Source organism: Amphiura filiformis, chromosome 7 (genome assembly GCF_039555335.1).
Source record: "Amphiura filiformis chromosome 7, Afil_fr2py, whole genome shotgun sequence".
Taxonomy (NCBI): domain Eukaryota; kingdom Metazoa; phylum Echinodermata; class Ophiuroidea; order Amphilepidida; family Amphiuridae; genus Amphiura; species Amphiura filiformis.
The window spans coordinates 29,017,106-29,030,087 of NC_092634.1; the positions used below are offsets into that span (position 1 = coordinate 29,017,106).

Sequence of the window (12,982 nt, forward strand, 5' to 3'; positions counted from 1 at the left end):
TCGGTTCATACTTTGATGTACTGGATGACGTATTTTCACATGCCAGACTTGTCACGAGCATATTTTATTTGTAATATAGAACTTGCAATTGCAATGATTGGGGTCTTGGGTTTTCAGGAGGGGATCATCAATGTTACCCCTCTTTAGCATTTTTAAAAAATGTAAAAAAAGGGTAATTTTTAAAGCCCTTTTATGAAAATATACATATTAAATATTGATTTTTTTAATGTCAACATTTTGAGTCTATATTGGTCTACTCCAAACAATAAATGGTAGATTCGGGCGGTGTAACGAATTTGCATAAATTTGTGTTTCTAGACATTTTCGCCTAATAAATTTCTTTAAAATGATATTGTAAGTCTAAAAATTGGAGGAAACTGAATGTGACAATTCTATTTTTTAGTCTTAAAATGCTTTAAATGTTTTCAGAATCATGTCAAGTCTGCAGAAGTGTTTCTAAACACAAAACAATTCATATTTAGCTATCTGAGTAAAATGCAAAACAGAAATACTGAATACAAGACTACCTTGTGATAAACCATGATGAACAAAATAGCAATATAAATGTAGCGAAGTAGATTTAAACTGTCATTCAACACAACATATATTGAGATAGTTACCTCAATATTTCGATGTGTACAACACACATCCTCATCAGGAGGACTCCAATGATGAACTGATGGAGTTGAATGTCCTGCTCTCGACCGTTTATGTCCTTTCTATTGATCGGATTAGGGCATTATATAATGAAGGGAGCTCAAGTCCTTGATCACGGTTGAGTGCTGGAGTGTGTTTTCTGAAAAACATCAGCGTATATTCAAAACCTACGGGGTAGCCACCAGCTTTAAACCCCACACGACTCTTCGCAAAATCCTTGTGTCACAAAGGACCCAGTTCCAATTAAAAAACGCTGTGGCTGCATATACCAGATTAACTGCACCGAATGCACAAAATCTTACATCGGACAGTCTGGAAGACAACTGGGACAGAGACTTAAAGAACATAAGTCCACTGCCCCCAGCAGGACACCATCTGCCGTGTCTGAATACAGTACAGATACCCATCACCAAATTGACTGGGATAATATCAAGGTTTTGAATCGTGAAGACAGAGAATACCCCCCGCCTGGTGCGGAAGGCCCTTCAAATCAGAAAACACACTCCAGCACTCAACCGTGATCAAGGACTTGAGCTCCCTTCATTATATAAATGGTTTGTTCAATCAAACTGTTCTTTAAAATTCCTGAGAGTTTGACCAAGTATTTTAGATTTTCTCATTTTAGATCGAATAAAATCTAGAAACACTTAAATTTTAGTAACATTTTGCTTTTGTTATCCATGTTATTAAAGTTTAAAACCTTACTCGACTTACAATATTTTCAACTTTGTAATATTGCTTAAATACCATATAGAAACACCGTATTTTCTATAAAAAAAAGCAACACCGCCCCAAGATATTCTAATTTGTTTCCCACAGCCACATGTTGGGTCACTCTAATGACACCAACAAAAATTCAAAATTTGGATGTATATTTTTTATATTTGCATTTGAATTCATCAACTAAAAATTCAATTTTTAAGACATTTTGAGGGGGGTATGTTTATACACCCCCCAAAGCCAAATGATAGGGGTTGGTTGAATTTAAATTGTTCCCTGTAATGCACGGGGTAGATGTCTCCTAAATACTTAATTTACTTAAATAACTTCAACCACTTGTGAAAAAATGAGAATACAAAAGTGTCTTAAATTCAGGAAAAATTCATCCATTTTTAAGGGGGTAGATTGTACCAAAACAAATAAGGGCTATAAACCCTTAACAAGGGGGGTCAGAATCCTCAAAAGTTTCAGTGAGAATGTTTCATCAAACACCCCTACTACACCAAATATGGGCAAATTCGGACAACCTTGATATTCCTGCCACTGCCTGGCTTACTCCGGCATGATCAACTTAAAAGTTGTATTTCCATGTCATTCACTGTTGAGGTAGTAAGGGCAGCGTCATCTGCAAATCGGAGGTATGTTAATTTTTCTCCATCAACATTGATTCCTCTTTCATTCAAAGGTAGTTTTTTTAAGATAACCTCCATAGCTGCTGTGAATATCTTTGGTGACAACGTATCTCCTTATCTAACTCTTCTGGATATCTTAACAATTTCAGAAACATCACTATCCAGATGGATTCGAGATGTTGCATCTGTGTATCCTCCAGAATACAAACATACCCTTCATTTATACCTATTTCTCTCAGTGCTTGGAAGAGATCCTGATGTTCTACGGAATCAAATGCTTTCTCGTAATCAATGAATCCAATACATAAGTCAAGTTGGTATTCGTTTGACTTTTCTATGAGTTGGTTTATTGCAAGTAGGTGGTCCATGATTGAGAAACCTTTTCTAATAACACACAACGTTTTAAAAACGTTTTTAAACGTTTCGTACATTCTAGAAACGTTTTAAAACGTTTTGTGTTAGTTGCCAAATGGATTACAATCATTACATAAATCATTTCTGAAGTAGTATTCACAGGTATTTATTTATCTTAAAATGTTTGATATGTGAGTCTTTCACATGTATTTTTGATATGTGAGTCTGTCTGTTCGCCCTTATTCTCAGAACTGACAGGTCGCATGGCCCTCAAACTTGGTGGGTATGTACAACTTGGTCCGTCAGAGCAAATTTGCATTTGTTAGGACATCCGAGGTCAATTAAGGTCAGGTCAAATTTAAATTAACTCCGATCGGGCTGTGTCTCGGGGAAAAATCCCTGGCACTTGCGGAGTGCAAAACTGCAAAGGTGATATGAGGTCAAAGGTCAGGTCCAATTCACAGTTACTACCATTAGGCTGTAACTCATGGGGAATATAATACGTGAAACTTTGGCAGTTTGAAACCACAAAGGTCATCCGAGGTCAAAGGTCAGGTTTTGATAATTATCATCACCGTTTACCGTGTCTACTAACCACTTCGGTTTACTAACCGTTCCCGTTTACCCAAGCTCAAGTAGCGGGGCCCGCGTGAAGCGCGGGACTCCCGCTAGTATTACTTAAATACAATAAATTAGAACCAATGGCCGATCTGCGAACCGGAAAGTCTACTCTGCATAACAGAAAGTGCATAAAACTACATACAACTGCATAAAGAAATGCTAAAGATTCTCATGCTAAAATGAGTCGAATTATGTAGAGTTCCCAAGGTTGAGGAGTTCATTGCATTTCTATGCCTAGTTTAAGAATCATGGTGTTAACATACCGTAAAACCCCGTCTACAAGGATATACCTAAGAAACGCCCTCAATAAAATTGGTTGCTTGTTGTATTTGGAGTTTGAGCAAATATATACTGGCACTGGGTGGCTATGCATTCCATCTAAGTATGTTGTAACACCAATCAATTGTATTGACATAATAACGACTGTTTCGTATATCAGGATCGTATAGCTCAATTGATAGAGCGTCAGACTTTGGAACTGAAGACATGCTGAAGAGAGCATGGTCCGGGCACCGGTTCCGTTTTTTTCATTCTCGTTTAATTTTAACTTTTGACATGTTCTTTTATCTTTCTTCAAATCTACCTTTCTACTTTTAATTTTAGGTGCGTTTTTTTTTTTTTTTTTTTAGTTTTTTTATGGTTTTTTTTAGTAATTTTGTGGTTTTATAGAATCTAGTAAAAGCTTTTATTCTAAATAATAGCGAAACCCACGGTTAGACAGATGTGTTGTAACTACTTGTCTGTCCTCGTCTTTGCAATAAAACCTATGTTGCACCTTTGTGCCATCCCAATTCTTGAGGTAGGGTGCGTTTTTGGCTTAAGCACGATTTTGTTTCTACTTGAAATGAAATCAAAATAAATATTGTTCTGTTGCCACAATTGCAGTTTTTTTAAATAAAAAAAAATAGATGAGGAATAATAATTATTCCATATTTGAATCTATTGTCCCATCAAGAATAGAGTGTCTTCAAAAACTTCAATCAATTAATCTGACAAAGGAAACTATTCTGGTCATTCAATTTTGTTTCGCTTGCACCTGTTATATCACAGGCGTTGGTAGAGAAGGCACACTTCTCTTGTCTTCACCGAAGTAGTGATGTAAACACTAACATGATTAATTACCATAGCTAGCAATGGACATACACTATTTTTGTTCCACTTGAACCCATACTATAGGCTATTCGCTGTCGATGTGACGTAATTAATCGGATTAACTACCATAGCAATTGATGAATACAATTTCGAATATATAGCCCTGCACTTCATCGTTCACGTGGCACCTATGCATTAAACCATAGTTGTCAAAGAAATGCTAATCACTCGCCATGTAAGATTAGTATTTATGAAAAGAACGTATCAGTGTATAACGCGGTATATTCAAAAATTGTTTTCACCTATTGCTATGGTAGTTAATCCGATTATTACGTAACTTCGCCAGCGTATTGAAATAAAACAGGAGGATGTGAGTTCATAAGGGCAATGTCGGGGATAGGTCACAATCGATGTGGAGAGATGAGAGGTCCGACCAACAGCCATAGCGATTCAACTAATTCCAGCGGACGGTCTGTGGCTAGTAAGGAATCGTCTTTGACCACATGCGCAGATCTGTCTCGTCAGGAAGATATTTAATATCCCGAATTTATAATAGGCCTATGCCTACCAGTTCCATCGTATAACCGATCTGCTAGAGAATATTTGTTACCATGTTTAATAAATTCGTATTTATCGTATAATAAAATGTAGCCAAATGTATATTATGTGTCACACGGTTTTCTGCTGAACCACTAGCAGGCTATGTTACCACATCTATGACAATGACAAAGGTGAATTTTGATGATTTTACGATCGTCCGGATGAGCAAATCACTGAATGGGTCTTTAGTTCCTCCTCTCCTTATCCTGCCAATATTATGTGAATCAAAGAAAAATAAAGAAAAAATAAAATTAAACAAGAAAAAAAGACAAAGAAAAGAAACAATAAAAGAAAAACAATAGAATAAATTAAACTAAATATGAAAAAAAAATGATCACGAAAGGAGTCTTTAGAAAATGCAAGAAAATATAAATGAAAAGTTTGAACAATATTTTGTTTATAAAAGTTTGTGTGACCGTGATGAGGCTCGAACTCACCATCTTCCGATCTAAAGAACCAAAGTCTTATGCCTTGCCAAGTGAGCTATGCTTGTGAGATGCGAAATAAAGATAAAATAATACATTGTATACCTGCTTGTGTCGGTAAATGATTTGCTCAAATTCCATAATGATATAATATTGTGGAGGGCGCTAGCGTGAAATATGCTATCATCACAGTCGCTTCTATTCCTTATAGACGAGTTTCTACGGTATGTTTTTTGTGACAATTGTTAGACTTGTTTCAAGTCTTTGGAGCCAAACTGGTCTCATGTCCAATGGCATAATTCAATAACATCATCCAACAGTAAATGCTCAAAATGCAAACACAAGTTGGGAAGTATGATAAAATTGTCACTATGAATAAAAGAGTCCAAAATGATCTCAAGTGCATAGTTTAATACCTGCATTTAACAAGCAACACAGTTTGAGAGACACGTATTTCGAGTGTATAACTTACCTGCATTTATAATATCCGGGGTAAATCCTTCCAACTTGCCAGTTTTTTCGCTTCTGTATATTAGGAAGAAGAACGAAGCAGCAAATGTACAGGATTCGATACTCGGATTGTTTATAGGTATTGATATTTGTACCTCAATTGTGTGAATCAACCTCAATTTTATGCTGTGTACTTTGGAACACTCGAAAACTACATTTGAACTCAAAATTAAGTTTTAAAAATCTTTAAAAAATCAAAATCAAATTTTAAGAAAAAAATCATTCCGCATTCGTTTTTTGAAACTGCCATGAGCTTTGAGACATAGCATTATTTTTTTAGCCTTAGGTCCATATAGATAGGTCGGGTCTCATTTTGGCAAAAAAAGGTTGATATAGAGAAGATCAGTTTTCCAAAATCCAATATGAGTACATATTCGTACCTGTGGCTCCGGTCTCACCTGCTACGGGATTGCTCGTAATCACGGGATTTCTCAAAATCGAGTTTTAAAAAAATCTTTAAAACAAATTTTAAAAAAAGCATCCTCAGTATTAGTAGGATTACATACAATTATAATTTTTTGTATTGATGTATACCAAAGTTATTGTAGTAGTTGCATTTCTCTCATTTCTTGCAATAGGTTGTGTTTGTGCTGTCTCAGGTACCGTATTTGTATTCCTTTGTATCATAGTATTAATATTCAATGATAACTTAATTCGCCGTCGAAGTGAAGTTATAATCGGATTAACTACCATAGCAATAGATGAATACAATTTTTGAATAGATCACCCTACCTTACAAGCAGATTGCACTATGTCAGCAAACATAGATTGAATACAATACCGTTCTTTTCAAATATACTAATCTTACAGGTGCGAGTGATCAGCATTTCTTTGACATCTATGTTTCAATGCATCGGTACCACGTGAACGTTGTAGTGAAGGGAGATATAGTCAAATTTTCGATTATGACGTCACTTCGACGGCAAATGTGTTACAATATTCGCATAATTTCAAACTACATTCATTTCATATTTTGGTTTTGTTTCTCTTGTATCATTAGTGATTCCTGATGAAGGTCACTTGGACAAAAGCTTCATTCAAAGTGATAAGTACTACAACGTCTTGACCCTGGATGGTGGGGTGGAGGATGGGGGTATGTGTATTGTTGTTTACAATAATAATTGGATACTTGCATATAATACTGATTGAACCCGGCGTGTCCACCGTGTATCATCCAGACTTTGTCATCTTTGTCATAATCTGCAGATGTTAAACCTACGAATAATAGCATGAATTGACGTGATGTCGCAACATTTGTACATGACATGAACGCTGGTTTAGTCTAATAGATTGCCGTAACGATCGTGAAAATCATGTTAAATTTGCCATATTTGGCAGAGATACAACACTTTCTCGGTTACACGCGTATTCTCGGTCAGTTAGCGTATTGAACAACCGCTGACGATCGTTGCTTTAATTTCAGCCGTGTCTTCCGAACGAATCATTTAGCCGTACCGGTGCTGCAGGTTTTGGTGACTTTTTAATATCATGGCAGCACAGTTCACCTCAAATGATAGATTTTGAGATTGTATGGTGACCTGAAATATCGGCATTTAAAAACAATAATGACGTCATTTACGAGGTGATATTGTAATATAATCAATGATGCGAAATTGTACATGCATTTTAAAGCTGTAAGTTTAACAAGTTGATCCATCTGCATCGTAAATAACACCATAGCAAATGATTGGTGTTGTGTTTTTGTAAATTCCCATAGAAACAGGGATGTCCGAGAATAGGCATACGAATTCCGTTGGCATTCCTATTCTCGGTCAGTGTTCCCTAGTATGAGCTATGTTCAATATGTTGACATCGTTGTTGCCATGTGTCCTACAAAATAATGCATGAGCACATGAGATGTGTTGCACTTTGCTCTGCAGGCTTAAATTAGGCCTATAGCCATTAGTCGGGCGTGCCACCGCATTCCGCTGTGCGCTCCCACAAAATAGGACCACCTCGGACCCTGATCGGATGGTACGAAAATTTTTGCCAATAAACCGTTTTGAAAGGATCGCTCCTTGTCAATATATCTGAGAATACTGCACACATATTTTATTATGGGTTTAAGTTATCAAAACCACATCATACCGATCAACCAGGCTTCCAAAAGAGAATGACCGAGAATAGGTATAGAAAAACTATACGGTGACCGAGAATAGGTGGTTAGTGACCGAGAATAGGCGTTGTCGTCGACTTTGACCTTTTGACCTTGTACTTCCAATACAAGTTCAATGGAAGATGTCATGCAGGGCATGTTAAACGGGGTGTTGTGTGGAATGCACGTTCCCATATAGCTAACTTTTATAATCATTTACGCAAGAAATGGAGCGGGTTGTTTCTTAAGTGACCGAGAATAGGCGTGTTTGATAGCTAATCATTATAGGCTATGGAGCCAATTCAACAGCACCCTCAATTTGTGGGAAAAGGTCATTGAACTTTCACACGGTGGTCAAGTTCAAAATTGCTTGGACTTGGTTAAAAACAACAATAATGTATGCATCTAGTCATAAGGATTCAGAAAAAGTATCGTTTGATTATCTACGACGTACGGTTATGGAGTTATGGGCAAATGAAAATTGCCCCGATTTTATTGAAAATGGTTTCAAATTATTTGTTTTCCTATGAAAAATCGGAAAAAGAATAGTATGATGTTTCGTTACCATGGTAAAAAAGCAAAATAGGACAATATCTACTAAATCGCATTGAATTCTATATTGATTAAATTTGACCTTGACAATTTTTGTATTACCTGGATAAGAAGCACTGGAGAGTTATAACTATTCTTTTTCTCATTTCTTGCAACAAGATTAATAATTTGAGACCATTTTCAACAAAATCAGACTATTTTCATTTTTACCCCCTGCGGAGCCAAAGTTAGAAATATTTCCTTCGTTTCATATTGTTTTGGAAACTCTTTAATTGTTCATATCTTTGGAACTAGTTGTTCAATTTTAATGGTGTTTTGTACAAAATCCAGATTTGTATATTATGCCCTCGTACGTCATATATAGGTCAAAGTATAGTTTTTCTGAATCCTTATGACCAGAGGATGACGATGGTGTGAGGATTGAGCAAGTTTGATACAAAATTGGATGGTTTGAACCCAATGCACAAATTTATTGGTCGAGCTATGAGTTTTAAAATATTGGACGAGACGTAAATATTTTAAAACTCATAGCGAGACCAATAAATTTTGCATTGGGTTAAAAAAAACCATCCAATTTTATCATTATTATGTTTTCAGAATCTTTTTTAAAAAGACGAAATTGAATTTGTTTTTTCCTTTTTTCGTGATTTTTTTGGGGGGTCAAAATCGACTGATCTGACATGCCTAGAGCAAAAAAAAAATCGGCCTGTTTCCGGACTTTTTTGGCCCTACTTCCGGAATTCCATTTATAAGTTTCCGTAACGTTTACATCAATGGGGATCCATTTCACCAAAATTTATGACGATTCGTAGCGCTTCGTAAGTCTCAAAATCCATCGTAACTTTAGAACGCATTGTAAAATACATTTCACTAAAATAATTTACTAATCTGCACTTCCCAGAGATGAAAAAAATGGGGAAAATCACTATGTCTCATGAAGTTACGTACTCGTTCCGAGTCGTTCGTAAGTTGCGAAATGATATAATTGAATTATGAGGGTTAATAAAGTGTTTATAATGATATTTGATAGGCAATAAACTGATAAAAGCAGCTTTAAGCTGCAAGCCTGCAGTGCAATGCAAGTGGTCCAAGGCAACAGTCATGACAGTGCAGTTGTGAGTTTGGTGGATATGCCAATTTCATAAGCTTATCTAAAACCCTACCGTGTCTGTGCGAACATCATTCACACCTTGCAGAGTCTTCAATTAGTTCCAAAAGTGACATTTGGCAGGTATAAATCCTTTGGTTTGGTCAGAAAATATGATCATTTTGTCCGAGTGCACGAGAGTGCCGAATTCTGCAGCTTTTACGTGGTTGTTAAGCATCGGTTTTGAATCGTTTTTTGTACTTTCGTACAGATATTTCGGCAAACAAAATTAATTTCTGTACACCACAACGTTGATTTTCGAGCCTAGAATCATGAAATTCTGTGTGAACATCTCTCTCGGGGAAGCAACTTCAAAATCCCCGGTTCAAGTACTGTGAGTCGAGTCTGTGACAGCAAAATCTCATTCATGCAATGCATAGTCTCAATTAGTGCGTGTGTGTTCTCTCTTGATCACATACGATCGGTCGATGTTTAAATTGGCGGCAAAATCGGCGATCACGGGGGATTGGGTTCCTTGTGGCGCTAAAATTGGATGCAAAATGGATCCAATATGCTATTTTTTGACGTTTAAAATTGTGTGGAGAAGTATAGGAAGCAAGATTCTGAAAACATAATAATGAATAACTTTGGACTTGACCTCCTGTTCCGACCTTTTACTAAAAAATGAGGGGTGTTGTTGAAATGGCTCAATAGCCTAAATTAATCACATACCGTAAGTATTATTACTCTATGGCATCTTCAACATAATTTGCACGATTGTAGTGCCTACAGTCAGTCTACTCTGAAGTATAATTAGTACAGACGCGGACGCACACATTGTGCCGACTTTGAAGGCACACATACCTGCAGCAGAGACGCAGCACTACGCACTGTTAACGCGCTGTATAAGCGAGCGTTGTCACTTTGTACTTTTATTTATTTATTTTATTTTATTTATTTGGCTTCATACACTGGTTACAATATCAAATAACAAAATTAGATAAAAGATGGATAAATATATTGCACAAAGTAAAAGTATAAAAGACATATATATATATATACATGTGAATAAAACGCACCACGGATCCAGCACATGTAGGAGAGATACCAGTGTAGAGGATTGGGATGAACAGGTGCATATCACCTCTAAGACCATCCCACCTCAAGATCAAAAATTTAATTAAGACACCCTACAAATAGCACAGCTGCATACGGAAACCCACGTGCAAATGTCAGCCGGCCGAAAATTTAACTCAAAATGAGAATGCAAAAAATTAACCACATTGCTTTTAAAAACAGAAAAAGATGAAGAGGACCTAACACTAAGGGGAAGCTGATTCCAAATTGGCCCAATGCGGTTGAAAAAACTGGACTTAAAAGCTTCCGTTTTGCAGAAGGGGATCCTAAGGCGCAAGGTGTCACATGTTGATCTTGTGTTGGGATGGTCTTGCCCAATCTCTGACTTGTAAAACTTGACATACTTGTAGACATCCAGATCGTAATTGTCAGACAATGACTTGTAAAATAAACAAATATCAAGTTGTTCTCTACGAAGCGTGAGGGTAACATACCCAGATGGCACAACCGCTCCCGATAATCCAGATCAGGATAGTGCATGATGAACTTGGTAGCTCGCCTTTGAACACTTTCGAGACACTGAATATTGTGTCTGGATGTACCACTCAAAGGCAGCTACCAAATTCAAGATCACTCCTGATCAATGAATTATACAGGGCTTTGGTGATTTTTTCAGGTGCCTTAAAACCAACTGTGCGCATGATGAGACCCATTTTTTATTGCACTTTTTACCAATCTGTTAATATGGTCGTTCCAATCAAGTTTGGATGTGACATCAACACCAAGGTCTCTGACAGATTTAATTGCACTAAGTTTTGTGTTATTCATAAAATAATCAAAATTCACTAACAAACGTTTCCTTGAAACAGTAATGACTTGGCATTTTGAGGGATGAAAATTTAATTCCCAAGTATTACTCCATTGAACAAGATGATGAAGATCTTCCTGAAGCAATTTGCAATCATTGACATTTTTTACATTAATGTAGCATTTTGCGTCATCCGCAAAGAGTGCAACTTTTGCATGATGGACAATGCTAGGCAGGTCGTTGATATATAAAACAAAGAGTGGACAAACTGTATGAACTGAAATATCTTGGACTAATTTTTAAAATCTCAACCGCATACAACTTAACCATGTTTACTACCTGTTTAAAAGTTAAACATAATTATAATCATAATGTAGCATCAATGTGATGATTATATCTACAGTTAATAAATAACTTACACCTAAATTGAAATTGAAATTTGTAGTAGTGTAATAATATAGTTATATTGTAGGCCTATATGCATGTTGACCGGGCATGTTGAATAGACCAGAAATCTCGTGACACATTGCCAATAAGATGTGATTCAAAAATGGCAAATAGCAGAAAAAATCTGTGTCAAGTACGAGGATCATTCAAAAAGTTCCACCTCCATGTTCAGAATAGCCTTCATTATTGAACCTTTTCCCGTAGGTTGTTGACTTCGATCGGGTGAGCACTTGTTTGTTCAAGTCGTATTAATTGGGTCATAAGTTAAAATCAAATATACGCCGTATTTTGTATTTTGTAAGTATATACAATGTTACTAACAAATATTTAATCTTATTTTCACGTCAAGATACTTAAAAAATAAGGACGTGATCACGAATTACCCTTAAACGCGGATTAGTTGCAATCTGGCAAATTTCACAAACATTATTCTGTGTGTTTGTTGAACCTTCAATGTTTTCTTCTCATATAAAACGTGTTTTATTTTGTTTTGAAGTTACAAGGCATGTCAGGGACCTCAAATAGGAACAAAATATTTATCCCAAGTAAGCAGTTGGACAACCGCATCTTAAACACATTTTTATGAAGATTAATCCAAAGCTGCAATATGATGCTTACTAAACGGTTGGCTTCAGTTTTTAACCGTCATCAATTCTCGCGTTTCACAATACGATGCGCCGCTAGCGGTTGCTCTTGGCAGTCAAATTTTTGACTCCAGACTAGTCCAGAGTCGACATTGCCGTTCTAGATGCTATTGAATTTTCACGCGAGTGTGATAATAAATATGTTGAAAACAGCTCCACGAAGAATTCACTGTAGATATAAAATGGATCTACTATAATTGTAAATTGTTGTTTTAGTGTGCATTCGCATGTAATATCATAATAACTAGGCGGTTACCCGTATTTGGCGGTTCTCGGCTGTCGCGGTTACCTGGCTGATGGTGACTGATGCCCATAGGACAGTTTTTACTAATTTGACCTCAGATGACCCCTTGTGACCTTGAAATGACCTTCCAAAATTTGGCTCTAAATGTTGACTGTACCCACCACGTTTCATGCCCATACGACAGTTTGTAGTAATATGACCTTGGATGACCCCAAAATGACCGTCCAAAAATTTGACTCTAAAAGTTGACTGTACCCACCAAGTTTCATGCCCATACAACAGTTTTTACTAATTTGACCTCAGATGACCCCTAAATGACCTCGGGTGGTCTTGGCCCACTAACCGAAACAAATTTGTTCTGTCTGAGGTCCAGATGCACCCACCCACCAAGTTTGAGGAACGTGCTACCCCTAGTTT

The 12,982-nt window shown here is 36.6% G+C and overlaps 1 protein-coding gene across 1 annotated transcript in view; it reads right to left on the reverse strand.

Annotated features, from left to right (window-relative positions):
• The window catches only part of LOC140156980 (uncharacterized), a 69,177-nt gene that overhangs the window by 50,968 nt on the left and 5,227 nt on the right, over positions 1-12,982 (reverse strand). The window contains exons 2-3 of the mRNA XM_072180027.1: positions 6,745-6,826; positions 5,574-5,626 (exon numbers count right to left, since the gene is read on the reverse strand). Of these exons, the coding sequence (XP_072036128.1) occupies positions 5,574-5,626; positions 6,745-6,826 (135 nt within the window). The remainder of the gene's footprint in view (positions 1-5,573; positions 5,627-6,744; positions 6,827-12,982) is intronic.